A 27,142-nucleotide genomic window follows, 5' to 3' on the forward strand; every position below is an offset into this window, starting at 1 on the left:
GATATACATATATATGATACGTAAGATTAATTCTCTATTCTGTTCTCTAATGAAAATTACTTGAGAATAACAAAAAGAGAGAGAGATAAAGAAAAGAAAATGGATATTATTCAAGAGAAGTAAAATCCAAGTAGAGGCAAACACTTCAACCTTAAGGAAAAGCAAAACAAACTTAATATATTCGACACATTTGTGAGACTTGTGTGAGCATTCTTTTGGAAGGGATAAAATCCATAATTAATTACACTTAAATAGGGAGGTTTTGAAGTAAACATTTTAACCTTTCTATATTGCTCATCATAGGGATGGTGCCAATGGGGAGGCTAGTGGTAGTACCCGGCACTATTTGACCCAACTATTCGGTGTAGGGCATATTAGGGACGGCACAAGAGGGAGGCTAGTGGTAGTACCTCGTGCCCCTTCCCAACTCCACCGGATAGGGAGCAAATAGAGTATAGAGCATAAGAAAGTTATAAATGAAAAACAAAGTAAATGAAAGTAGAATTAAGTCAAATTTTTAATCACTTGAAAACACACTTTAAGGATGAAATTATTGCAAGATTATATTTAAATAGGGGGAGTTTATTTGAAAAGAATTGATTTTGATCCTTGACATTCTTGTACTTAGTATTTTAATGCATGACTTAACACATGGTATATTTTGCATATGGTATGATGTCTTGATTTATGGATTCTCAATATTTTGTAATGTTTCATACTTGGACAATTTGATTGAATGTTTGAATTGCTACATAACATCTTTTGTCTAGTTTTATTGAAAAAAATTTCAGATTTGTCATTCACAATCATTGTTAAAATCTGAAAGCTAAATAAAATTGTAGAAAGGAGAAGAGAAGAATATCTCTATTTAGGGAAAATAAATTGATTTTGATCTATCTTTCTACTTGCCTAACTTTGATACATAATGTCCTAATACTTGTTAAAATATCCTTTATTGTGTATCGAAACTCAAAATTAAACACAAAGATTCTGAAAGTGCTTTAATGTTATTGAAATATGTATTTTTCAATCGTAACAATTTAAGATGAGCTACATTGTGAAAGATACATATCTCATATTATGACTTAGAAAGCTTTTATTGAAAATCCTATGTAATTCAGAATCTGATTTTGTATAAAAGCTTAAACTAAATGTAATTTTAAAATAAAGTCTTACTTTAAGAAAAACAGAATTAATTTTGATGCCTTTGGTGATTGCTCCGATACGCATCCGAAACATATCATTTCTTATCTTCAAAGTATACTAATATTGGTTCAAATGATGTGTCTTTCGATGATCTTGATTGCAAACAAAAATTTCTAAATATATGATTTTATTTTGATATTAAAAAGATTTATTGTGATTCATGTATACATCGCTGAAAAACTATCATTAAGAAATTGAGTTCTATAAATATATATACCTCAATGATCATCTATATGTTTTTCTCTCCTACATTCTTAAAGATTTCCATCAGAATATATATAGAGTGAATGATCTAAAAGCTAGAAATATTTCACCTCACTCAAATGACTCTAAAAGAAAGAAAATGTAAATGCTGTTGAAAGAAACTGAGCGTCAAATGAATCATTTTCTGATTAATATTTCAGTACATTTTCTCAAAGATTAAGAGGAAGCATAACTTGTTCTTGATAGATTAAAAAGGATGATTGCTATAAATTTTGAATAATTCTTGATCACTCTCCATTCTCGATATCATAGAATTTCAGTTCTATTCACGTTTGTCATTAAAATCTGAAATTCAACAAAAGAAAAGAATGATTAAAGAAGTATGCATCTTTTGAGGGGGAGCTTTAGATATTCAGTATCTTATCCTAAAGTTACTTCAATTTGATGCATACCTTGAATTTTATGGATTGATTTTGATGAACCTCCTTATATTGCAAGACATGCTTTAATTACCTTGAGATGAGTTCTATAAAGGCTGTCTTATCTCAAACCTTGAGTCTTATGAAAATGAGCTGAAACTTATAGAAAATATATTTTTGAGATTGACAATTTTATGAACATTATCTTCAAATTCTAAACTCTTAAATGGAATGATCAATAGAGGGGGAGAAAGAAAATTTCAGAAGGAGAGGTCTCACGGAACTTAATTACATAAATCTATAGAAGAGGGAAAGAATACTAAATGAAAAGTGATCCTAATACTCTCCAATATGTATCATCTGAAATTTAAATCTGAAAATCTTTATGATACACCTTGAGGCATGTTATTTGGTTAATATATCTTCTGCACAAATCATGAACCAAATTGCAATTCAAATAGTTGATCTTAAGAGCCTCTAATTTAATGAAAAAAGGGGAGAATAACGTGTTAAATTTTCTTGAGTATCTCGTAGAAAATCTATTTTGGAATTCACTAATGAGTCCTAATTGGCTTGCTCTTTAGAACTTCAATATTGTGCCAATTCATATTTTTATATATGTATCAAATCGTGCTTATTTTCTAAAGGAATAAAAGAAAGTCCTTAAAAGAGCTCTAAGATATATCATAAATTGCATGAATTCATATTTTGGTATTTGTGCCCCAATGCTCTTATTATCATAAAAAGAACTTTGAAGTCATGATCCAACATGATGATATGTTTTTCAAGTATATAAGTTTTGATCTTTTACTCTGAAAATCAATTAAATTGCTCTCATGTTGATAAAATACTTAATAGATTGGGCAAACGTTCTTCAATGAACAAGCTTTCATACTTATTATTAAAGAGAGGTTAGATTTCCACTCATGTTTTTCCTTGAATATCATTTGTGGTACTTCTTGAATTAACCTAAGGAAGATTCCACCTACACTTGATTAGAAAACTATCTGTGGTATCAAATTAGAAAATCTCTTGAATTCACACTCGATGTGTTCTGATCTGATCTTTGTACTTAATGTTTCACTATCTTTTTGATGTTGTCAAAAAGGGGGAGAAATATCTAAGTATATGCTATATACTCAGAATGCTTTATTACTTTGAATTGAATACAAATCAGCTTAAAATTTAAATATGTTGATTGTGTTAAGCTGATTAAATCTAAAGCATTATCATGAAGTATGTTTTTAAATATATATGTTTTTCCACTTCATGCAACTTAGCTATGTATTACTTCTAGAAATACAATATCTTTTATATTGCATATACTCCAAGTTTTGTCATCATCAAAAAGGGGGAGATTGATGACCCAAAGATTGATTCATAGATTGATTTTGATGATCACAAAACCTTGAAGTATAGATACTAATGTTTATGTTGCAAGGAGAAAGATATTTATTTTGCAAGGAACATAGCAAGTTGGAAGAACACAAGAAGGCCTCCAAAGCTCTCAAGTTGGAAGAAAGCTACAATTTATTGGCCCAAGTTTAAAGTTCAAAGGATTCAAATTGGAGGAGTAAAATCAAAAGAAAAATTCAAAAGAACAGTCTTCGAGTCGACTCCAGTGGAATTCGAGTCGACTCCGGAGAAGTATGAGTCGACTCCGGAGAAGTATGAGTCGACTCCTAGGAGTCACAGGCAGAAAAGTCAGAGAGCAGTTTTGGGAGTCTGAGATTCGAGTCGACTCCCGCATTGCACGAGTCGACTCCGAGACTCCGCGACCATCAACAGACAGAAAACCAAGTTACTGCCTCTGAGATTCGGGTCGACTCCAAAGAAAGCGAGAGTCGACTCTCAGTGGTACACAAGGGAAAACTCAGAGAAGCAGTTTTTGGACACTGAGATTCGAGTCGACTCCCACAAAGTCCGAGTCGACTCCAAAGACAGCGCAACCCCAAGACAGAAGACGGTATTTTCGTCTCTGAGAGGCGAGTCGACTCCAAGACAAGTCGAGTCGACTCCAAGGCAGCGCGGCTCCAAAATACAGAGGATCAGTTTTCCGACTCTGAGATTCGAGTCGACTCCCAGACAGCTCGAGTCGACTCCAAGGCAGCACTACACTAAGATGGCAGAAGACCAACTTTCGAAAACTGAGAGCCGAGTCGACTCCAAGGAAGTTCGAGTCGACTCCAAGACTGGACGAGCCAAAAGACAGAGGATCGGGAGTTCGGACTCTGGGATTCGAGTCGACTCCCAGGATAGTCGAGTCGACTCGAGTGGACAAAATTCAAATTTGGAACAGTTGCCGAGTCGACTCCGGAAAAGCTTGAGTCGACTCCCGCTACAGCCGAGTCGACTCCTGATCGCGCGAGTCGACTCCGATCCCAACGGTAATATTGTCAGGAGGTGCAGACTGGTTCCAACGGCTATATTTTTGTCTCTAACGGCTATATTCTTGTTTCCACTCCATCTAAAGCTATAAAAACAAGAAGAGAGCTAGGGGAGAACTCATGGAAGTGGGAGAGAACTTTTAGGGAAGAGATTCCAAACAGATTACAAGGGAAATCTCCCAAAAGCACAAAAGGGCCATTCAAAGTGAAATAGAGGGAAGAAGAGCATCCAAGTGAATCCCAAAGCTTCCTCTCCATCCGTGTGCTGCCTCAGTGATCCTCCACTTCGTGCCAAATCAGAAGAGGGTCAAGTAAAGAAGAAGTCGAGCTCCTTCATCTTCCAAACTCGTTTGAGGACTTCACTTTACTCTATTTGCTTATAGTGTTATATTTGCTTGTTTAAGAAGCTTTGATTTATCTTAAACTTTGTTATAATATCTTGTAACTTGATTCAATCACGGGATTGAATCAAGGGGTAAAGGTTTGTTGGTGAGCCAAAGGGAAAACCAACGGTGTAAGGTTTGTTGGTGAGCCAAAGGGAAAACCAACGGGGTTTAGGTTTGTTGGTGAGCCGAGGGTAAAACCAACGTGTAAGGGTTTGATTGTGAGCCCGGGAAAACAATCGGAGTGGTTCTAGTCGGTGAGCCTGGGAAAACCGACCGAGTTCGTTGTGCGCTCGTAAAACAACAAGTTGGGTTGTGAGCTTGTAAAACAACCGGCTGTAATCTGTAGGATTATAGTGGAATTCCCAAGAGGTCTTGGGGAGTGGATGTAGGTGCTGGGGTGCACCGAACCACTATATGTTTATTGTGTTTGTGATGCTTTTTGTCATTGTCTAACTTGCTTACTTAGATATATTGCTTGCTTAACTCGTATCTACGCATCCCTTAGTTGCAAGCATACTCAATTTACTTAATCAAGTCCCATTTAATAAATCATACTGTTGCTAAGTTTAAATTCCACTGTGCATCTATATAACTTAGCATAGTTAATCAAAAAGTCTTAGAAGTAGTTTAAAAGTTTTAAAAGACCCAATTCACCCCCCCCTCTTGGGTTGTATCTACTGGGCAACAGAGAGAGTAGACCTCGTCATGCTAGGAAGGCCATTCAAAACTGTATGGGTCCAACGAATTATGGTTGTCGAACCCTAACTCTCCAAGAACAGTGCCCATAGTTGGGCACCACTCATCTCTTCGCCTTTTCATCTCTCTCTCTCACAGCGGTAGAGAAGGGATCAGAAACATTGGATGTGCCGATCTTTTTGTACTTGGAAAGGGGGGTCTCTAGCATTGGATTGTTGACCAGCAACGATGAGAGGAGGAGGGGGCTAGTGGAAGTGGATGGAGAAGCGAAGAGCTAGAGAGATGTAGAGAGCATAAGGGTCAAAGAGAAATTTGGGACAAGAGACTTAGGGATCGAAGGTTTTAGCCCTCCCCTCTCACCCGTAGGCAGTCAATCTCACTGCCTTAGCTTGGTAAATAGACGAATTAGATTCACTGAAGAAAAGGTCCGACCAAATTGAGCCGCAGGGCCTGGTTGGATATAGAGCTAGGACAGGTCTCGGGCCTTGTTCTAGTCCTATTTTTGGGTTTGATTTCGGGCTCGATTTTTGATCTCGGCTCAAGCTCGGGCTTCGGGGTGGAGCTAAGCATCGACACAAGCCTAGCCAAAAATTCTTTCAGGTTCTACTCTTAGATCCGACCCAACCTAAACTATTTTAAGCCTAGCCTATGGTCAGACTAGAAGCTGGCCCAAGTCCACTTTTGACATAGTTGAACAACTTTGTGGAATAGTAAAATTTAAACAATTAATGAATTTTTCAAATTATCACATAGTCTTGTTATTATAGTTGCAACAAGATAATATCTTATATTTTACTTGGGCAAAATGACTCTTGGAAGGTTATAGTCTTGTTTCTACATCTCTAGTGTGATTTAGAAGTGGGAACATCATATTCAATTCTAGAGACCAAACCTTGTTGATCTTTTTATAATTAGATTTTTTTTTTATACACATCATACTTGTATACACCTCAAAGAATGGAAAGCCTTCTTGTTGTGAATGGTGGTACTATTTTCCAAGGTTAGTTTACAAATGGTTGGAGAAATAGTGATCTTGAACTAAATAACACGGTAGCAAGATTATTCAGTATATATGTGATATCTTATAGTTGAATAATTTTATTTATTGTATAAAACTCCTGATGAACTGTAATTTATTACTAAGATCAAACTTTTTTTGGATAGACCAAACACCAAGAAAGAGAATATAAGACAGACAAGAGCTACTCTGGTAGGACACCTGGCCTGTCCAGCAAAGAAAGTATAGTTCATAGTGGAACCCGACATGGCAGAGGCGGCTGTACTTCTAGCAATTCAAAAGATCGGTGTTTCTTTGGGTGGAGAAGCACTGAGACAAGCTAGTTCTCTGTTCGCAAATGAAGTCTCATTGTTGACTCAACTACCAAGTACTATGAGCCGTATCCAGAGTGAACTTTCGGTAATGCAAGCCTTCCTCGGTCATATAGATACTCGAACTGATAATAATCAAGTCCTTGAAGCTTGGGTTCAGCAGGTACGGAAACTGGCATATAGTGTTGAGGACATTATGGATGAGTATGTGTATCTCATAGCTCAACAGCAAGGGAGCGGGTTAGGAGGCTATCTCAAAAAAGTAGTAAAAAGATCCCAAAATTTGGTTGCCTTCCATCAAATTGCTGCTTGGCTGAAAGAATTGGAAGCTAATTTGGTTCACCTTTCACAAATGAAGGAGCGATGGATTAAGACAACAGAGGGAGCAATGGGTAGTAGTTCACATAATGCTAGTAAAAAGCAGCAGAATTTAGCAGACTCTTCTCATTTCATGGATGAAGATGACCTTGTGGGGATTGGCCAAAACAAAAAAATTTAACTGAATGGCTACTTGATGAGGATCCAGTTGGCTCTATAATATCCCTATGGGGTATGGGGGGATTGGGCAAAACAACCCTTGTCACCAATGTATATAAAAGTGAGAGAAAAAAGTTTGAATGTCATGCATGGATATCCGTCTCACAAACTTACGAGGTGGATGATCTTTTAAGAAGAATGATAGTGGAGCTGAATGAAAACGAAAAAGGAGAGAAAGTTGCGATTGACCTCAAAGGAATGGACTATAGAAGGTAGAGTTGGGCAACGGGCCGTGCCGGGCCGGCCCGGCCCAGGCCCCCCGGGCCAAAACTCTAAACGGGCCGTGCCTGGCACGGCCCGTGAGGCACGGAAGGCAAGCCCGGCCCGGCCCCCGGCCCCTCTATTGGTGGGCCGGGCCGGGCACGGCACGGCACGGGCCGTGCCAGGCACGGCCCGTAACGGGCGGTAACGGGCCGTGCCAGGCACGGCCCGCAACGTCTCTAAACGGGCCGTGCCAGGCACGGCCCGCAACGTCTCTAAACGGGCCGTGCCTGGCACGGCCCGTAACGGCTCCAGACGGGCCGTGCCTGGCACGGCCCGTCTGGAGAGGGGGGAAGAAAATAGCCGTTTCCAACGGCTATTTTCGGGAAAAGACGGTTTTGCCCCTCCCAACAGTCCTATAACGGCTGAATTGAGGGGTATTTTGGGAAAAAAAATTTTTTGGGCTTCTATAAATAGCCCATTCCTCCCTCATTCTCACCACACCAAACCTCTCATTCTCTCCTTCTCTACTGCTATTATTTCTCTCTTCTAAAGTGCTCTTCTAGCAATTTAATTTTTAGTTTGTTCAAGTGCTACACAAGAGGAGGTTCCTGTTGAGAAGAGAAGGTCGCTTCTGTTGAGAGCACAAGAGGAAGCTCGGAATCTCGGTGCTGCCTCTGCCCTCCGACCCTCTACTCAATTCCTCCTTGCGGTTAGTTTTTATTTTTTGAATTAATCATAGATATGTCATCTTTTGAGGAAAGTCAGTTTGGCATTCCTGTTTCTGAGGGGGAAGAAACTAATCCCCAACCCCCTGTTCCTAGTTCCTCTAGAACTGGTGAACCGAGTGAAGGTCAAACCTCTTCTCGTAAGAGGACTAGTACTGTATGGAATGAATTTGATAGAGTTATGGTTGAGGGAGTCTGGAAAGCTAAATGTAAAAAATGTGCCAAACTTTATAGTTGTAGTAGTAGTGGGGGAACAGGGCATTTAAAAAGACATCAAGAGAGTCATAGGATGCATGATTCTCATGCTCAAACTCAAAGTAGCCTTAATATACAAGGGGGATTACTTGTAGGTAATTTTGCATATAATCATGAAAATCAAAGAAAAGCACTTGTAAAATGGATAGTTAAGGATGAATTACCTTTTAGTTTATGTGAATCTTTTAATTTTGAAGAATATGTTCAATTAAACCTACAACCTGCTTACAAAAGAACTAGTAGGCGTACATTTAGAAGAGTAGCTATGACCAATTTTTTAGCAATGAAACAAAATTTAATTGAAACACTTTCTACTTTAAATGTAAAAATTTCATTAACTTCTGATATTTGGTCAGCATCTGTAGGTAGTAATTCTTTTATTGCCATTACTGCTCATTATATTGATAATGATTGGCAATTAAATAAACGTATTCTTGCTTTTCGTGCTTTTGATTTTCCACATTCTGGGCAACAAATTTCAAATATAATTTATCAAACTGCATGTTCATATAATATTAATGATAAAATTATGTCTATTACTTTTGATAATGCATCTAATAATAATTCTGCTGTTGTATTATTAAGAGACTCATTGCATCCCATATTAGATGGAAATTTACTGCATATTAGATGTGCATGTCATATCTTAAATCTTTCTGTTCAAGCTGGCATGGGCATGATTCAAGATGTGATTTCAAAAATTAGAAATGCAGTTTCTTTTATTCATGCTTCTAGATCAAGACTTCAAGAATTTAAGGAATTATGCATAAATCATGGTAAACGTTTTAAAAAATTTAAACTTGATGTAATTACTCGTTGGAACTCCACATATAGCATGATACATGATGCATACCCATATAAAAATTTATTAAGTGCATATATTAATGATCGTGGATTAGGATTTACATTGACTGAAACTGATTGGAATAAAGGAAAAATTTTGGAAGACTTTTTGCTTAGTTTTTATAATGCTACCAATGTTCTTTCTGGTATTTATTACCCTACTTCATGTTCATTTTTACAACAAGCATATATAATTAGTCAAAAATTTGCAGAACATAGATATGATGATGTTTTAATGCCTATTATTCACCTAATGGAATCTAAATGGAATGAGTATTGGGACAGGATATGTCCTATGCATAACTTAGCTGCTGTATTTGATCCTAGAGTTAAATTAAATGGCGTGCTAATTTTACTTGATGCATACGCTGAAAATATGAATCAAGATGCTGAATCTGCTAAAGATGAGGTAAGACAACTTCTTTATGATATTTATGCTATATATGATGAAAAAATTCGTGGATCTAGAACACAAATACAAACCTCTATTCCTCCTTCTAGTAGTTCTCGTTCGTCATCTATTTTTTCATTCATTGCACAGAGAAGACACACACATGCTTCAAGTTCCTCTTCATCTTCTTCATCTTTAAGTAGTGAACTAGAATTTTATTTACGAAATGATCTTCAGTCTGCATATGATGAAAATCAAATAGAGAATCTAGATGTATTATCTTGGTGGAAGAGTGTTAGAAATCAATATCCTGTTATGTCTGCAATTGCACGCGATATTTTAGCTGTGCCGATGTCCACGGTAGCATCGGAATCCGCTTTTAGTGCAGGTCGGCGTGTTCTTGACGAAAAGAGAAGTAGGATGACGGGCGAAACGGTGGAGATGCTTCTCTGCTTCAAGGATTGGCTGGATGCTGAGGCAAGACTTCAAGATAAAGGTGGACATAGTACAACATCTTCTGATGATGATGATACAAACACTACTGAAGAGTGAAGACTGAAGACTGAAGACTGAAGACTGAAGAGTGAAGACTGATTTACTGAATCACTGATGATTAGTAAGATTTCTTAATTTTTTATAATTGTACATTTTTATTGTATTCTGGAGGTCAGACCAAGGTCCAAACCTCGGCCCTTTCTTAGTTTCTTATTGTATTCTAGAATCTAGAGGTCAGACCAAGGTCCAAACCTCCCTTCATGTACCATTTTGATTGAAATTAATAAACTGGTAGGGGTCTATGCCAAACCCCCCACCATTAAGGTGGCTTTATATTCATAAATCAAGATTTCTTAGTGTTCATAATTTATTAATGTATTAAAAAAATTTTATCGGGCCGAGCCGGGCCCAGGCCCGGACCGTGCCAGGCCCGCGTGCCAGCCCGGCCCAGGCCCTTATGGGCCGTGCCGTGCTGGCACGCGGGCCGTGCCGTGCTTGGCCCGCGTGCCTAGACCGGGCCGTGCCGGCCCAGGCCCGAAGCGGGCCGTGCCTGGCACGGCCCGCTGGCCAGGATTCGCTAGCCCAGCACGGCCCTATCAAAGGGGCCGTGCCTGGCACGGCCCGTCACTGTAGCTGGCGGGCCGTGCCAGGCACGGCCCGCTTCGTGCCGTGCCGTGCCGGGCCGTGGGTGGCCCGGCCCAGTGCCCATCTCTAATAGAAGGTTAGTTGAAAGAGTAAGGCTTTTTCTAGAGAAAAAAGATTTTTGATCATACTGGATGATGTATGGGATCTGAAAGCTTTCAATGCTATTCGTGATACCATTAATGTTGATGATGACAACAATGGAAGCAGAATAATCATTACAACCCGAAGTGCTGAGGTAGCTTCACTAGCACATGATGGTCGGAATCTTAAGCTCAAGCTTTTGGAAAGCACTGAGGCATGGGATCTGTTCTGTAAGAGGGCATTTTGGAAAGATAAGGAGAGGAGATGTCCTCAAGAACTAGAGGAGTTGGGGAAGAAAATTGTATCAAAATGTCAAGGGTTACCACTAGCTATTGTCTCTTTAGGAAGTCTTTTGTCCCTGAGAGAGAAAACCAAGTCAGAATGGGAGAAAGTTTATGATCAGCTGAGCTGGGAGTTGAATAACAACCCAAATTTGGACCATGTGAAGCATGTTCTGAATCTCAGCTATAACTATTTGCCGAGATATCTTAAGAACTGCTTCTTGCATTGCAGCATGTTCCCGGAGGATCATATGCTTCAGAGAAAGAGGCTTATGAGGCTATGGGTCGCAGAGGGATTTGTGGAGGAAAGGGGATCAAGCACAATGGAAGAAGTGGCAGAGGACTATCTCAAGGAGCTCATCCATCGATGCATGCTTCAAGTTGTAAAAAGGAATCAATTTGGTAGAATAAAACACTGTCGGATGCACGATCTTGTACGAGAATTGGCTGTATCATTGTCTAAGAAGGAAAATTTTAGTGCGGTACTTGATGATCTTCAGATGGTGGGGAAGACGGGTGATGAAACACGCCGCCTGTCAGTGCACGGATACAGTAACGAAATCCAATCGAGTATGGAGTTGCCAAGACTTCGCACTTTCGTGGTGTTTGACCCTTCAATGTCCTCATCATCATCATCCTTCTCTTCGCTGTGTTCCAGCTCTAGACATTTGACCGTCTTAGATCTGCAAGGCATCTCGATTGAGAGAGTACCAGATGAAATCGGGGACTTATTCAATCTCCACTTTTTGGGTCTGAGGGACACAAAGGTGAAGGTGCTACCAAAATCCTTGGGAAGGCTTCGTAACCTGCAGACGCTCGACCTCTATAGAAGTGAAATAGAGAAACTGCCAAGCATGACAAGGAACCTCAAGAAGTTGCGTCACTTGTTTGCCGAGAAGATTCTCGATCCAAATTATAATACTCTAAATGATCGGAGAGGTGTGCAAGCTCCGAAAGGGTTGTGGAATTTGAAAGATCTGCAAACTCTCCAAGCAGTGGACGCAAACATGGAATTTGTGAGACGGCTAGGCAACTTGACCCAACTAAGAAGCGTTCGGATATGGAAAGTGAGCGGCATCCATTGCAAAGACCTTTGTGCTTCGTTATCAAGGTTGCATCACCTATACTACTTGTGCCTTACTGCAAGCAACGAGAATGAGATTCTCCAGTTGGGAGGCTGGGATCATCCACCTCAGCATCTTCTAAAGCTTGAGCTGGATGGGCGGCTAGCAGAAGGGACGATGCAGTTGCCTTTATTTCGTGCCCTTGGAGCTAGCCTTCGGACATTGCATCTGGGTTGGAGTGGGTTGGTAGAGGATCCAATTCAATCCCTCTCTCAGTTGCGCGACCTCGGACAACTCACACTGAAGAAGGCATATGACGGGCAACGATTGCGGTTTGGCATAGGATGGTTCCCTAACTTGAAGCAACTCTCGTTATACGATATGCCGCACCTTAACCAGGTTGAGGTAGAGGATGGCGCCATGGCAAGGCTGGAGTACCTAGTCCTCGATGGCCTACTCGCGTTAAAGGATGTTCCACGAGGCATCGAATATCTCACATCCCTCCAGGAACTGTACTTGAAGGATCTGCATCCAGAATTCAGAGGGAGGTTCGAAGAAAGCGACGACAAGAACAAGATTCAGCGCATCCCTGATGCCTATTATATTTTTAAGAGCGGAGACAAAACAATATATGAAAGCCTTTCATGATCCATCCCTCTGCCCACTTATCTGGAACCACCAAGTAAGAGTCCTTTCCATTTTGTATCTTATTACTGCATCTCTTGTTTATTAATCATTCCCCATGCCCTGATCTTAACCCATTTTCCCAACAAAAAAATTAATTCGTATTTCTAGTTTGAGCTCAGTTTCTTCTACCCAACATCTCAATCCAATATTTTTCACAAGTTCTTGTCTTTACTATTACATGAGGCTCAAATCTGCATAGTTTACCACCAGATATTTCTCTTTATATGTATCCTGATCTTAGATTTACTTAATGGCAGCACCTATTTGTTCTTGAAAATAAGAGGGCTAATTTCCTATGGCATGAAATTTTTTTCTTAATTTTTAAAATCTCATTAACATGTTTCTCCCTTAAATCAAAATTTAAAGAATTTCTGCTATTTTCACAAGGATTTTGATTGAACTTATAACCTGATACACACTTCTATTTAACGACTTTCGTCACTATAATTTCTAACAAATATTTTCTAATTATTTTTGTCTTTAATTTACAAGCATCATTTTTCTTTTCTTGGTCTATATATTTTCTTTTCACTGCTCCAAAGCTAACCATTCTCTCTCTCTTCATCTCTATGCTATTGTCCTATATTTTTTGCTCTTAAAAATATGTGCCTTTTTTTTGGTATGATACTTTCGTTTTTATGTATTTCTCAAAATCTAAATTATGATATGCACTTACAATTCCCTCCAAGTAAAACTTCATTTTGATTTTTACTTCCATTCAGTTTTTTCACTCAAAAATAGGCTTTATTAGATATTTCATATAATCTTCACTTCATAATTTGATTTTATTGATTTAAAAATTTTGTATAACTCATTTTCTTCATAACTTTTCTTAATTTATCATACTCTTTTTAACATATATTTTGGATTATGGAGGTATGGAATATTTAGAAAATTATGCATCTAGCTCATTAATCTATTCAATTGTTTTATTGACCTTGGATGAATAAAGGTTGCTTCATCTTGCAGGAAAATCATTTTAGGGAGTCGAGAACAAGCTCACAAGATTAAAATTCTCGCAGATATTTTATTAAAATTTTCTCTTTCTAGTTATAATGTACTTTGCTCATAAAGATCTGTATGCCGTGTATTATGTGTATAAGTGCTTGCCCTATTCTATTAGGATCCATTCAATATACTCAAAATGTGGTGTCTTTAAATGCTCATATAGTCATGATGATGTGTAATATATGTTTTTTTCCATTAGATTGCTTATGTAATTAGCTGGAAATTACTTTTTCCTAAGATCTTCTATTTTTCGGTTGGGTGAGGATAATTTAGTTTGTTATTTTATTAGTTGGTGCATGCTATTAAAATTGTGACTTTGCTCTAAGTTATTTATGGGGCTTTAGTAGTACCATTATCTTTACGAGCTCCTTTCTATATTTTGAGAGAGGACTATTGAACTTGTTATTTTATTAGTTGGTGCATTCTATAAAATTGTGACTTCGCTCTAAGTCATTTATAAAGCTTTAGTAGTACAATTACCTTTACAAGCTCCTTTCCACATTTTGAGATAATTTTTTTCTAAAATCAAATAGAATCAAGTGAGAAGTTTTTTTTTCCCTTAAAGAAAGATAGTTGTATTTTTTTATGGCTATTGTCTTAGCTTTTCTCGCCACCTAGCAATAGGTGTGCCAGAAAACTTGTTCGCAAGTTCTTGCAATAGAGGGGTAAATCATGGGAGTGATACCAATATTTGAGTAACCGGAAAGAGGATAATCGAAAAGAAGATGATTTGATTAGCCTTGACTTTCAATGAATTTTGCTATCATCGTACCAATTCAATTGATAAGAGTTGTAGAGGTGGGTTGCGGTAAGGGTGTAGTGCTAGGATTTGGTAGAAATCTAAATTGGTGAGAAAGATTACATCCGCAACACATTTCTTATAAGGAGAAGGTATAGATTAATCCATCAATATTGGTGAATCAGTGCTTGTCTGTGGTAATTGTAATGGATGCTGAAAAGCTGCCATACCTAAGAATTAGCTGTAAGAGGGTTTTGAAATTTAAAATGGTTATGAAACCGTTTCTCCCTCATTTAAAACCCATCTTGAATACAATGGAGGCGTTGGGCTCCAACGTTACTCCAGGTGAGAGAGGGAGGAGAGTCCTCTCACTCTCATATAATTCCCTTCTTCATATCCATTGTCTCTTCCTTTCTTTCTTGGTTTTTTTTAATTATTTTTTTCTTTCTTGCTGGTTTTTTCTGCTGAACGGCGAGGGCAGAATAGAAGAGAGGTTGTCTTGATGTTGGTCTTCTCTTCACCGATTTTTTTCCGTCCTTTGGCTTTGAATCTATTGTGTACGAGCATACAGAAAAGTCCTTGCCGAGTTCAAGAGAATTTGTAGTATTGTGCACGTCTACAAATTCAACGGTCCGTTGTATCTTGGAGAGGGATTGCTAGAATCCGGTGCACATAAGGAGGCGAATCTCTTTCAAAGAGAAAATTAAAATATCATCTACGTTTAAACATAGGATAATAACAGACCTATCAAATATTTTCCAATATACACATTTATCGAAGTCACAAATGTTAAAAGTGAAGAAATACTTAAGCGACAATTTTGAGATGAAAGATCTAGGGTTAGTTAAAGTAATCTTAGAAATCAGAATCATAAGGACACAGAATGAGATTGTTCTGAGTCAATCTCACTATGTTGAAAAAGTGTTAAAGAAATTTGGGTACAAAAATTGCAAGCCAGTTAGCACCCCATATGATCCTAGCATAAAATTAAAGAAAAATGGTGGGGACAGTGTTTCTCAATTAAAGTATTCTCAATTAATTGGAAGTCTTATGTATTTGGTATAACTGTACTTGACCAGATATCTCCTACGCTGTGGGAAGACTAAGTAAATACACTAATAACCCCGATAAGACACATTGGGATGCAATTGAAAGACTTCTTAAATATTTGAAGGCTACTATTAACTATGGGATATATTATTCTGGTTTTTCCACTATAATATAAGGGTATAGTGATGCTAACTGGATCTCTAATTTCGAAGACACTAAGGCTACTATTGGATTTGTTTTTACACTAGGTGGTGGTGCAGTCGCTTGAAAATCTTCCAAGTAGACCTTAATTACAAGATCCACCATAGAGGCTGAGATGATAGCCTTAGAGTTAGCTGGTGGAGAAGTAGATTGGCTTAAGGGTCTGTTATCAGATATTCCCATGATGGATAAGCCTATTCCTGCTATTCTAATTAACTGTGATAATCAGGCGACTATAGCAAAAGTGAAAAGTAAACATCACAATTCAAAGTCGTCTAGACACATCGAGCTTCGATATAAAATTTTAAGGAAGCTCACCTCTACTGGAGTTATAACTTTAAGTTATAATAAATCGGTAGAGAACTTGGCAGATCATCTGACCAAGGGTCTGTCGAGAGGACAAGTTCAATATGCTTCAAGGGGGATGGGTTTAAAGCCTATTTTTAAGTCACCATCAGCGGCCACCCAACCTATCTGACTGGTAGAGGTGGGCATTGGGCCGGGCCGCCCATGGCCCGGCACAGCCTGGCACGAAGCAGGCCGTGCCAGGCATGGCCCGGCACAGCCCGGCACGAAGCGGGCCGTGCCAGGCATGGCCCGCTTGCTACAGTAACGGGCTGTGTTAGGCACGGCTCATAAAAGGGGGCCAGGCTTGGTTAAGAATTTCTGACCCGCGGGCCGAGCCCGGCATGGCCCATAAGAGCCGGGCTGGCACGATTCGTGGGCCAAGCACAGCACGGCCCGAGAGCCAGCCCGGAACGGCCCATAAGGGCCTAAACCGAGCCCGACAGGGCCCACAAGGAGGAATTGAGTAGAGGACCAGAGGTAGAGCCGAGATTTGTGAGCTTCCTTTTGTGCTCTCAACAAGGAGTGACCTTCTCTTTCTTTTGTACTTCTAACGTCTCAACAAAAATCTCCTCTTGTATAGTACTTGAACACTTGCTAAATGCAAACTAAAAATTAAACATACCTTTATTGGTAACATATATATATTTATCGTAGAATACTAACTATTTAACGATAAATTAGATTTTATCACCTATACATTATCGTGTAACTTTTATGATAAATAGCTTTCATTGCAAATTATTTATATAATTTAGTGATGACAGTGTTTCATCGTTAAATATAAATATTTAGTGGCAACATATAAAGTTTTGTTGTAGAATATTGACTATTTAAAGACATAATGGAAGTTATCATCTATATATCATTGTATAACTATAGTTTGCAACAAAAAGAATCATGAATTATCTATTTTTAAAAATTTAAAAATTATATAAATGTATTAAAATTATTTTAAATATTTTTAAAAAATTAAAAATATTATGAGGAATAAAATAAAGTTATTTAACTTTTATTTTTTATTAAAAATAAAAGGATCGAATTCTATAAAAATAATTAATTATTAAAATATGAAATACCATAATACATTTGAAATGATTATATTTTATAAACTGAATAAGTTTTCAATAAGTATAATAAACAATAATTTTTTATTACAAGCTAAACGTGTTGCAGTGGTTGAGTAGTAGGTAACAAATCGAGATGTCATGGGTTTGATCCTATCTATATATCTAGATGCATACACATGAGTTTTAGATCTAACTTTTTCTGACAAAGTAGATGTTTCGGCAGAAACATTTACTCACTTCTAGTGACAATTTATTTTGTCATGAATTTTGTATGTGTTAACGACAACATTCATTTCATCACAAAATGTTGAATATTTGGTGACAAATTACTATTTTCGTTATAGATGACTTTTAGTGATGGGGCATGGTTATGAACCTAGCAACAAAATTTTTTTTCGAACCTAGCAATGAAATTTTTTTCGTCACCAAACACTTTAAGCGACGAAATATATGTTTTAGCAATAAACTTTTTTATTGCTAAATGTATAAATGTGCAATCTTACCAATAATACTTAAATATGAAGTATGTAGATCATAATACCATTCTTGGTTTCACTTTTATGTGAAAAACCATTCTTGGTTTCTCAGAGCTTAACTTCTTGAATATTATTAAGCATATTGGTTACCATTGTTACTGTATTAGTTCAAAAATGATTGATATTTTCTTTGGTGCACTTTCCTTCTTTGCTACATTGTTAGGTTAATATTATTTCTTTCTATTCCCTTATTTTATCAAATATATTGGAAAGAAACTATCCTGCAGATTTTTCTTTTTCAAAAAAAATCTTGACATTTTTTTTTTTAAATTTAAGAGTTATAAGTTATGTAGGACCAATATAGAATACATGGAATATAGATTTAATAAAATTAGAAATACAAATGAAAGTGAAGTAAAAGTTATGGATTATAAAGTTCATAGGATTGAGCATTTTTTATATTTTGGATTCATTATTCACAAGAAATGGGAGACTAAAAAAGAATGTTATCCATAGGATTAAAGCAGGGTCGATAAAATGCAGAAGTGCAATTAGAATATTATGTGATGATAGAATACCTAAGAAGCCGAAAAAAAAAATTATAGGGTAGTCGTATGACTAGTTGTGCTATATGGTACATAATGTTGAGTAGTTAGAAAATAATATATGCACAAGATGAGTATGCCCGAAATGAGAATATTGAGATAGATATATGGTAATGCAAGAAAATATACAATAAGAGATAAAGTTATTTGTAAAAAGATGGAAGTAGCACCAATGGAGGATGAACTAAGAGATGAATGACTTACATGGTTTGGGCATCTATAACATAGATTGAGGGCGGTACCAGTACAAAAGAATAATTTCATGCATATAAAAAAAATAAGGATAGAGGCAGATCAAAAATTACATAGGATAAATAATAGAGAAGGTCTTGATAATCGTTACATCTTTTAGAAAATATACTTTAAATCGAGTAGAATGGAGGAAAAGGATTCATATAGTCGACCCAAACTAGATTGGGATTAAACTTAGTTGAGTTGAGTATATCATCAGAAGAAGACTTATATTTCTTATATTAAACCAGAGTATTAAAATATATGGTATACTAGTTTTCTATCGGTCTAGGTTGGTTTGGATTCAAATTGGAAATTTAAGTATCCAAATCTAATCCATTTTTAGAACAGGTCATCTTTTCAAATTCAAACCTAATCCAAGTAATTTTGGTGCTGGTTGGAATGAATTGGTTTCGGATCAGTGCCAGAATGGAGATAGATCAATCCACTTGTAGGCCTATATTTGAATGAGAATAAGTGGAAGATATCTAATCTTCTTTGTTTTGTTTTTGAAGATAAAAAGTTTTGGAAGAAAAGTCATGAAGGCAACAGAGAAAAGTTGGGAAGTCGAAAAAGTTTCACCCCTATTTTCTTGTATAAAAGATATCTTCTAAAAGATATCTCCCATGTCAAATCACTTTCCCCTATATGCCTTAGGCCTGCCTCAAGCATTACCTAGAATCTCACGTGGCACCATAAACCTTCTTTTTGTCTAATGAACAATTTAGGATTCCTTGAATTAACCATGAATCATTCCCATTTTCTATGCATTTTATGATTAATTCATGAAACAACAATTGTGAACCTACAAATTATTCATTTAATGTAGGGCTAGAATTGGGTTTGACTAGGTTGGGCTATATTTCTGTTGGAATCCGGCTCGAAATGTTTTTGGGCTCAGGGCTAGGCTTAGGCCCGATATATGGCCTGGTTGACCTAATTTTTGGCTCGATTGGCCCCTACATGGCTTGCTTGGACCTGCCAAATTAATGAGAAATGGTAAAAATTACATTTTTTAAGAATAATGCACCATACTATGACCACAATTGCCCAAGAAATAGGATATCTTGCTTTAAAATACTAGAAAAATACTAAGTCCACGGGAATACTAATAAAAGGGAAAAGATGGTTCTTTTTTCTTTTATTTTGAATGAGAGAATAAGGGGAAGGATATTATAGGTGGGCTCGAAGAGGAAAAGGACAATAGAAGGCAGGAGGCTAGAGCAGATCAAATAAAGGAGAGAGTAGACCTAGGAAGGCCATTCAAAGCTATATGGGTCCAACAAATTATGGCTGTCGAACCCTAACTCTCCAAAAACAGTGCCCATAGTTGGGCATCATTCGTCTCTTCTCTTTTTCATCTCTCTCTCTCTCTCTCTCTCTCATAGCGATAGAGAAGGGATGAGGAACATTGGATGTGGTTGTTCTCTTTGTCCTTGGAAAAGGGGTTCTGTAGCATTTGGATTGTTGACCAGCAATGATGAGAGGAGGGGGCTAGTGGAAGTGGACGGAGAAGTGAAGAGCTGGAGAGATGTAGAGAGCCCAAGGGTCAAAGAGAAATTCGAGACAAGAGACTTAGGGATCGAAGGTTTTAGCCCTCCTCTCTCATCCATAGGTGGTCAATCTCACTGCCTTAGCTTGGTAAACAGATGAATTAGATTCACTGAAGAAAAGGTCCAACCAAATTGAGCTGCAGGGTCTGGTTGGATATAGGGCCAGGACAAGTCTCGGGCCTTGTTCTAATCGTATCTTTGTGTTTGATTTCATGCTCGATTTTTGGTTCCGGCTCAAGCTCGGGCCTCGGGGTGGAGCTAAGCATCGACAGAAGCCTAGCTAGAAATTCTTTCAGGTTCTACTTTTAGATCCTGACCCAACCTGAACTATTTCAAGCCTAGCCTATGGTCAGACTAGAAGTTGGCCCAAGTCCACTTTTGACATTAGTTGAACAACTTTGGGGAATCGTAAAATTTAAACAATTAATGAATTTTTCAAATTATCACATAGTCTTGTTATTATAGTTGCAACAAGATAATATCTTATATTTTAATTGGGAAAAATGACTCTTGGAAGGTTATAGTCTTGTTTCTACATCTCTAGTGTGATTTAGAAGTGGGAACGTCATATTAAATTCTATAGGCCAAACCTTGTTGATCTTTTTATAATTAGATTTTTTTTATTTTATACACATCATACTTGTATGCACCTCAAAGAATGGAAAGCCTTCTTGTTGTGAATGGTGGTACCATTTTCCAAGGTTAGTTTACAAATGGTCGGAGAAATAGTGATCTTAGAACTAAATAACATGATAGCAAGATTATTCAGTATATATGTGATATCTCATAGTTGAATAATTTTATTTATTGTATGGAACTCTTGATGAACTCTCATTTCTTACTAAGATCAAACTTTTTTTGGATAGACCAAACACCAAGAGAGAGAATATAAGATAGACAAAGAGCTAGTCTGATAGGACACCTGGCCTGTCCAACAAAGGAAGTATAGTTCATAGTGGAACCAGACATGGCAGAGGCGGCTGTACTTCTAGCAATTCAGAAGATCGGTGTTGCTTTGGGTGGAGCAGCATTGAGAGAAGCTAGTTCTCTGTTCGCAAATGAAGTCTCATTGTTGACTCAACTACCAAGTAGTATGACCTGTATCAAGAGTGAACTTTTGGTAATGCAAGCCTTCCTCGGTCATATAGATAGTCGAACTGATAACAATCAAGTCTTTGAAGCTTGGGTTCAGGAGGTACGGAAACTGGCATATAGTATTAAGGACATTATGGATGAGTATGTGTATCTCATAGCTCAACAACAAGGGAGCGGGTTAGGAGGCTATCTTAAAAAAGTAGTAAAGAGATCCCAATTTGGTTGCCTTCCATCAAATTGCTGCTCGGCTGAAAGAATTGGAAACTAATTTGGTTAACCTTTCACAAATGAAGGAGCGATGGATGAAGACAACAGAGGGAGCAATGGGTAGTAGTTCACGTAATGCTAGTGAAATGCAGCAGACTCTTCTCATTTTATGGATGAAGATGACCTTGTGGGGATTGACCAAAACAAAAAAAATATATCTGAATGGCTATCTGACGAGGATCTGGCTTGGTCTATAATATCCGTGTGGGGCATGGGGGGATTGGGCAAAACAACCCTTGTCACCAATGTATATAAAAGTGAGAGAAAAAAGTTTGAATGTCATGCATGGATATCCATCTCACAAACTTACGAGGTGGATGAACTTTTAAGAAGAATGATAAAGGAGCTGAATGTGGAGAAAGTTCCGATTGACCTCAAAGGAATGGACCATAGAAGGTTAGTTGAAAGAGTGAGGCTTTTTCTAGAGAAAAAAAGATTTTTGATCATATTGGATGATGTATGGGATCTGAAAGCTTTCAATGCTATTCGTGATGCCATTAATGTTTATGACAACAATGGAAGCAGAATAATCATTACAACCCGGATTGCTGAGGTAGCTTCACTAGCACATGATGCTTGGAATCTTGAGCTCAAGCTTTTGGAAAGCACTAAGGCATGGGATCTATTTTGTAGGAGGGCATTCCGGAAAGATGAAGTGAGAAAATGTCCTCAAGAACTAGAGGAGTTGGGGAAAAAAATTGTATCAAAATGTCAAGGGTTACCACTAGCTATTGTCTCTTTAGGCAGTCTTTTGTCCCTGAGAGAGAAAACCAAGTCAGAATGGGAGAAAGTTTATGATCAGCTGAGCTGGGAGTTGAATAACAACCCAAATTTGGACCATGTGAAGCATGTTCTGAATCTCAGCTATAACTATTTGCCGAGATATCTTAAGAACTGCTTCTTGCATTGCAGCATGTTCCCGGAGGATCATGTGCTTCAGAGAAAGAGGCTTATGAGGCTATGGGTCGCAGAGGGATTTGTGGAGGAAAGGGGATCAAGAACAATGGAGGAAGTGGCAGAGGACTATCTCAAGGAGCTCATCCATCGATGCATGCTTCAAGTTGTAAAAAGGAATCAATTTGGTAGAATAAAACACTGTCGGATGCACGATCTTGTACGAGAGTTGGCTGTATCATTGTCTAAGAAGGAAAATTTTAGTGCTGTCCTTGATGATCTTCAGATGGTGGGGAAGACGGGTGATGAAACACGCCGCCTGTCAGTGCACGGATACAGTAACGAAATCCAATCGAGTATGGAGTTGCCAAGACTTCGCACTTTCGTGGTGTTTGACCCTTCAATGTCCTCATCATCATCATCCTTCTCTTCGCTGTGTTCCAGCTCTAGATATTTGACCGTCTTAGATCTGCAAGGCATCTCGATTGAGAGAGTACCAGATGAAATCGGGGACTTATTCAATCTCCACTTTTTGGGTCTGAGGGACACAAAGGTGAAGGTGCTACCAAAATCCTTGGGAAGGCTTCGTAACCTGCAGACGCTCGACCTCATGAAAAGTGAAATAGAAAAACTGCCAAGCACGACAAGAAATCTCAAGAAGTTGCGTCACTTGTTTGCCGAGAAGATTCTCGATCCAAATTATAATACTCTAAATGATCGGAGAGGTGTGCAAGCTCCGAAAGGGTTGTGGAATTTGAAAGACCTGCAAACTCTCCAAGCAGTGGACGCAAACATGGAATTTGTGAGACGGCTAGGCAACTTGACCCAACTAAGAAGCGTTCGGATATGGAAAGTGAGCGGCATCCATTGCAAAGACCTTTGTGCTTCGTTATCAAGGTTGCATCACCTATACTACTTGTCCCTTACTGCAAGCAACGAGAATGAGATTCTCCAGTTGGGAGGCTGGGATCATCCACCTCAGCATCTTCTAAAGCTTGAGCTGGATGGGCGGCTAGCAGAAGGGACGATGCAGTTGCCTTTATTTCGTGCCCTTGGAGCTAGCCTTCGGAGATTACATCTGGGTTGGAGTGGGTTGGTAGAGGATCCAATTCAATCCCTCTCTCAGTTGCGCGACCTTGTATGGCTCAAACTGCACAGGGCATATGACGGGCAGCGATTGTGGTTTCGTGCAGGATGGTTCCCTAACTTGAAGCGACTCTTGTTATACGATATGCCGCAACTTAATCAGGTTGAGATTGAGGATGGCGCCATGGCAAGGCTGGAGTACCTAGACCTGGTTGGCCTACCTGCGTTAAAGGATGTTCCACGAGGCATCGAATATCTCACATCCCTCCAGGAACTGTACTTGAAGGATCTGCATCCAGAATTCAGAGGGAGGTTCGAAGAAAGCGACGACAAGAACAAGATTCAGCGCATCCCTAGTGCCTATTATATTTTTAAGAGAGGCGACGAAACAATATATGAAAGCCTTTCATGATCCATCCCTCTGCCACACTTATCTAGGACCACCAAGTAAGAGTCCCTTCCATTTTGTATCTAATTACTGCATCTCTAGTTTATTAATCATTCCTCATGCCCTGATCTTAACCCATTTTCCCAATAAAAAAAATTAATTCGATATTTCTAGTTTGTGCTCAGTTTCTTCTACCCAACGTCTCTTGTATTTTTCACATGTGCTTATGTCTTTAGTATTGCATGAGGCTCGTATCTGCATATTTTACCATCAGATATTTTAATTAATGGCTGTTCTTGAAAATAAGAGGGCTAATTTCCTATAGCATGATTTTTTTTTCTTAATTTTTAAAATCTCATTAACATGTTTTTCCCTAAAATCAAAATTCAAAGAATTTCTGCCATTTTCACAAGGATTTTGATTCAACTTATAACCTGATACACACTTCTATTTAACGACTTTCGTCACTATAATTTTTAACAAATATTTTCTAATTATTTTTGTCTTTAATTTACAAGCGTCATTTTTCTTTTCTTGGTCTATATATTTTCTTTTCACTGCTCCAAAGCTAACCATTCTCTCTCTCTTCATCTCTATGCTATTGTCCTATATTTTTTGCTCTTAAAAATATGTGCCTTTTTTTTGGTATGATACTTTCCTTTTTATGTATTTCTCAAAATCTAAATTATGATATGCACTTACAATTCCCTCCAAGTAAAACTTCATTTTGATTTTTACTTCCATTCAGTTTTTTCACTCAAAAATAGGCTTTATTAGATATTTCATATAATCTTCACTTCATAATTTGATTTTATTGATTTAAAAATTTTGTATAACTCATTTTCTTCCTAACTTTTCTTAATTTATCATACTCTTTTTAACATATATCTTGGATTATGGAGGTATGGAATATTTAGAAAATTATGCATCTAGCTCATTAATCTATTCAATTGTTTTATTGACCTTGGATGAATAAAGGTTGCTTCATCTTGCAGGAAAATCATTTTAGGGAGTCGAGAACAAGCTCACAAGATTAAAATTCTCGCAGATATTTTATTAAAATTTTCTCTTTCTAGTTATAATGTACTTTGCTCATAAAGACCTGTCTGCCGTGTATTATGTGCATAAGTGCTTGCCCTATTCTATTAGGATCCATTCAATATACTCAAAATGTGGTGTCTTTAAATGCTCATGTAGTCATGATGATGTGTAATATATGTTTTTTTTCATTAGATTGCTTATGTAATTAACTGGAAATTACTTTTTCCTAAGATCTTCTATTTTTCGGTTGGGTGAGGATAATTTAGTTTGTTATTTTATTAGTTGGTGCATGCTATTAAAATTGTGACTTTGCTCTAAGTCATTTATGGGGCTTTAGTAGTACCATTATCTTTACGAGCTCCTTTCTATATTTTGAGAGAGGATTATTGAACTTGTTATTTTATTAGTTGGTGCATTCTATAAAATTGTGACTTCGCTCTAAGTCATTTATAAAGCTTTAGTAGTACAATTACCTTTACAAGCTCCTTTCCACATTTTGAGATAATTTTTTTCTAAAATCAAATAGAATCAAGTGAGAAGTTTTTTTCCCCTTAAAGAAAGATAGTTGTATTTTTTTATGGCTATTGTCTTAGCTTTTCTCGCCACCTAGCAATGGGTGTGCCAGAAACCTTGTTCGCAAGTTCTTGCAACAGAGGGGTAAATCATGGGAGTGATACCAATATTTAAGTAACCGGAAAGAGGATAATCGAAAAGAAGGTGATTTGATTAGCCTTGACTTTCAATGAATTTTGCTATCATCGTACCAATTCAATTGATAAGGGTTGTAGAGGTGGGTTGCGGTAAGGGTGTAGTGCTAGGATTTGATAGAAATCTAAATTGGTGAGAAAGATTACATCCGCAACACATTTCTTATAAGGAGAAGGTATAGATTAATCCATCAATATTGGTGAATCTGTGCTTGTCCGTGGTAACTGTAATGGATGCTGAAAAGCTGCCATACCTAAGAATTAGCGGTAAGAGGGTTTTGAAATTTAAAATGGTTATGAAACCGTTTCTCCCTCATTTAAAACCCATCTTGAATACAATGGAGGCGTTGGGCTCCAACGTTACTCCAGGTGAGAGAGGGAGGAGAGTCCTCTCACTCTCATATAATTCCCTTCTTCATATCCATTGTCTCTTCCTTTCTTTCTTGGTTTTTTTTTAATTATTTTTTTCTTTCTTGCTGGTTTTTTCTGCTGAACGGCGAGGGCAGAATAGAAGAGAGGTTGTCTTGCTGTTGGTCTTCTCTTCACCGATTTTTTTCCGTCCTTTGGCTTTGAATCTATTGTGTACGAGCATACAGAAAAGTCCTTGCCGAGTTCAAGAGAATTTGTAGTATTGTGCACGTCTACAAATTCAACGGTCCGTTGTATCTTGGAGAGGGATTGCTAGAATCTGGTGCACATAAGGAGGCGAATCTCTTTCAAAGAGAAAATTAAAATATCATCTATGTTTAAACATAGGATAATAACAGACCTATCAAATATTTTCCAATATACACATTCATCGAAGTCACAAATGTTAAAAGTGAAGAAATACTTAAGCGACAATTTTGAGATGAAAGATCTAGGGTTAGCTAAAGTAATCTTAGAAATCAGAATCATAAGGACACAAAATGAGATTGTTCTGAATCAATCTCACTATGTTGAAAAAGTGTTAAGAAATTTGGGTACGAAAATTGCAAGCCAGTTAGCACCCCATATGATCCTAGCATAAAATTAAAGAAAAAATGGTGGGGACAGTGTTTCTCAATTAAAGTATTCTCAATTAATTGGAAGTCTTATGTATTTGGTATAACTGTACTCGACCAGATATCTCCTACGCTGTGGGAAGACTAAGTAAATACACTAATAACCCCGATAAGACACATTGGGATGCAATTGAAAGACTTCTTAAATATTTGAAGGCTACTATTAACTATGGGATATATTATTCTGGTTTTTCCACTATGCTAGAAGGGTATAGTGATGCTAACTGGATCTCTGATTTCGAAGACACTAAGGCTACTATTGGATTTGTTTTTACACTAGGTGGTGGTGCAGTCGCTTGAAAATCTTCCAAGCAGACCCTGATTACAAGATCCACCATAGAGGCTGAGATGGTAGCCTTAGAGTTAGCTGGTGGAGAAGTAGATTGGCTTAAGGGTCTGTTATCAAATATTCCCATGATGGATAAGCCTATTCCTGCTATTCTAATTAATTGTGATAATCAGGCGACTATAGCAAAAGTGAAAAGTAAAAATCACAATTCAAAGTCGT

At 37.7% G+C, this 27,142-nt stretch overlaps 1 protein-coding gene and 1 pseudogene across 1 annotated transcript; both read left to right on the forward strand.

Moving 5' to 3' along the window:
• Positions 1-5,295: 5,295 nt before the first annotated feature.
• Positions 5,296-14,131, forward strand: LOC120111951 (annotated as a pseudogene).
• Positions 14,132-20,523: 6,392 nt separating this feature from the next.
• Positions 20,524-25,145, forward strand: LOC120111313 (disease resistance protein RPM1-like). The gene is made up of 3 exons (XM_039128105.1): positions 20,524-21,455; positions 21,561-23,902; positions 24,839-25,145. The coding sequence occupies exons 1-2, from the start codon at positions 21,081-21,083 to the stop codon at positions 23,865-23,867; spliced, it is 2,682 nt and encodes an 893-aa protein (XP_038984033.1). The 5' UTR covers positions 20,524-21,080; the 3' UTR covers positions 23,868-23,902; positions 24,839-25,145.
• Positions 25,146-27,142: the final 1,997 nt, after the last annotated feature.

The sequence above is a fragment of the Phoenix dactylifera genome, chromosome 1 (assembly GCF_009389715.1).
Source record: "Phoenix dactylifera cultivar Barhee BC4 chromosome 1, palm_55x_up_171113_PBpolish2nd_filt_p, whole genome shotgun sequence".
Lineage (NCBI taxonomy): Eukaryota > Viridiplantae > Streptophyta > Magnoliopsida > Arecales > Arecaceae > Phoenix > Phoenix dactylifera.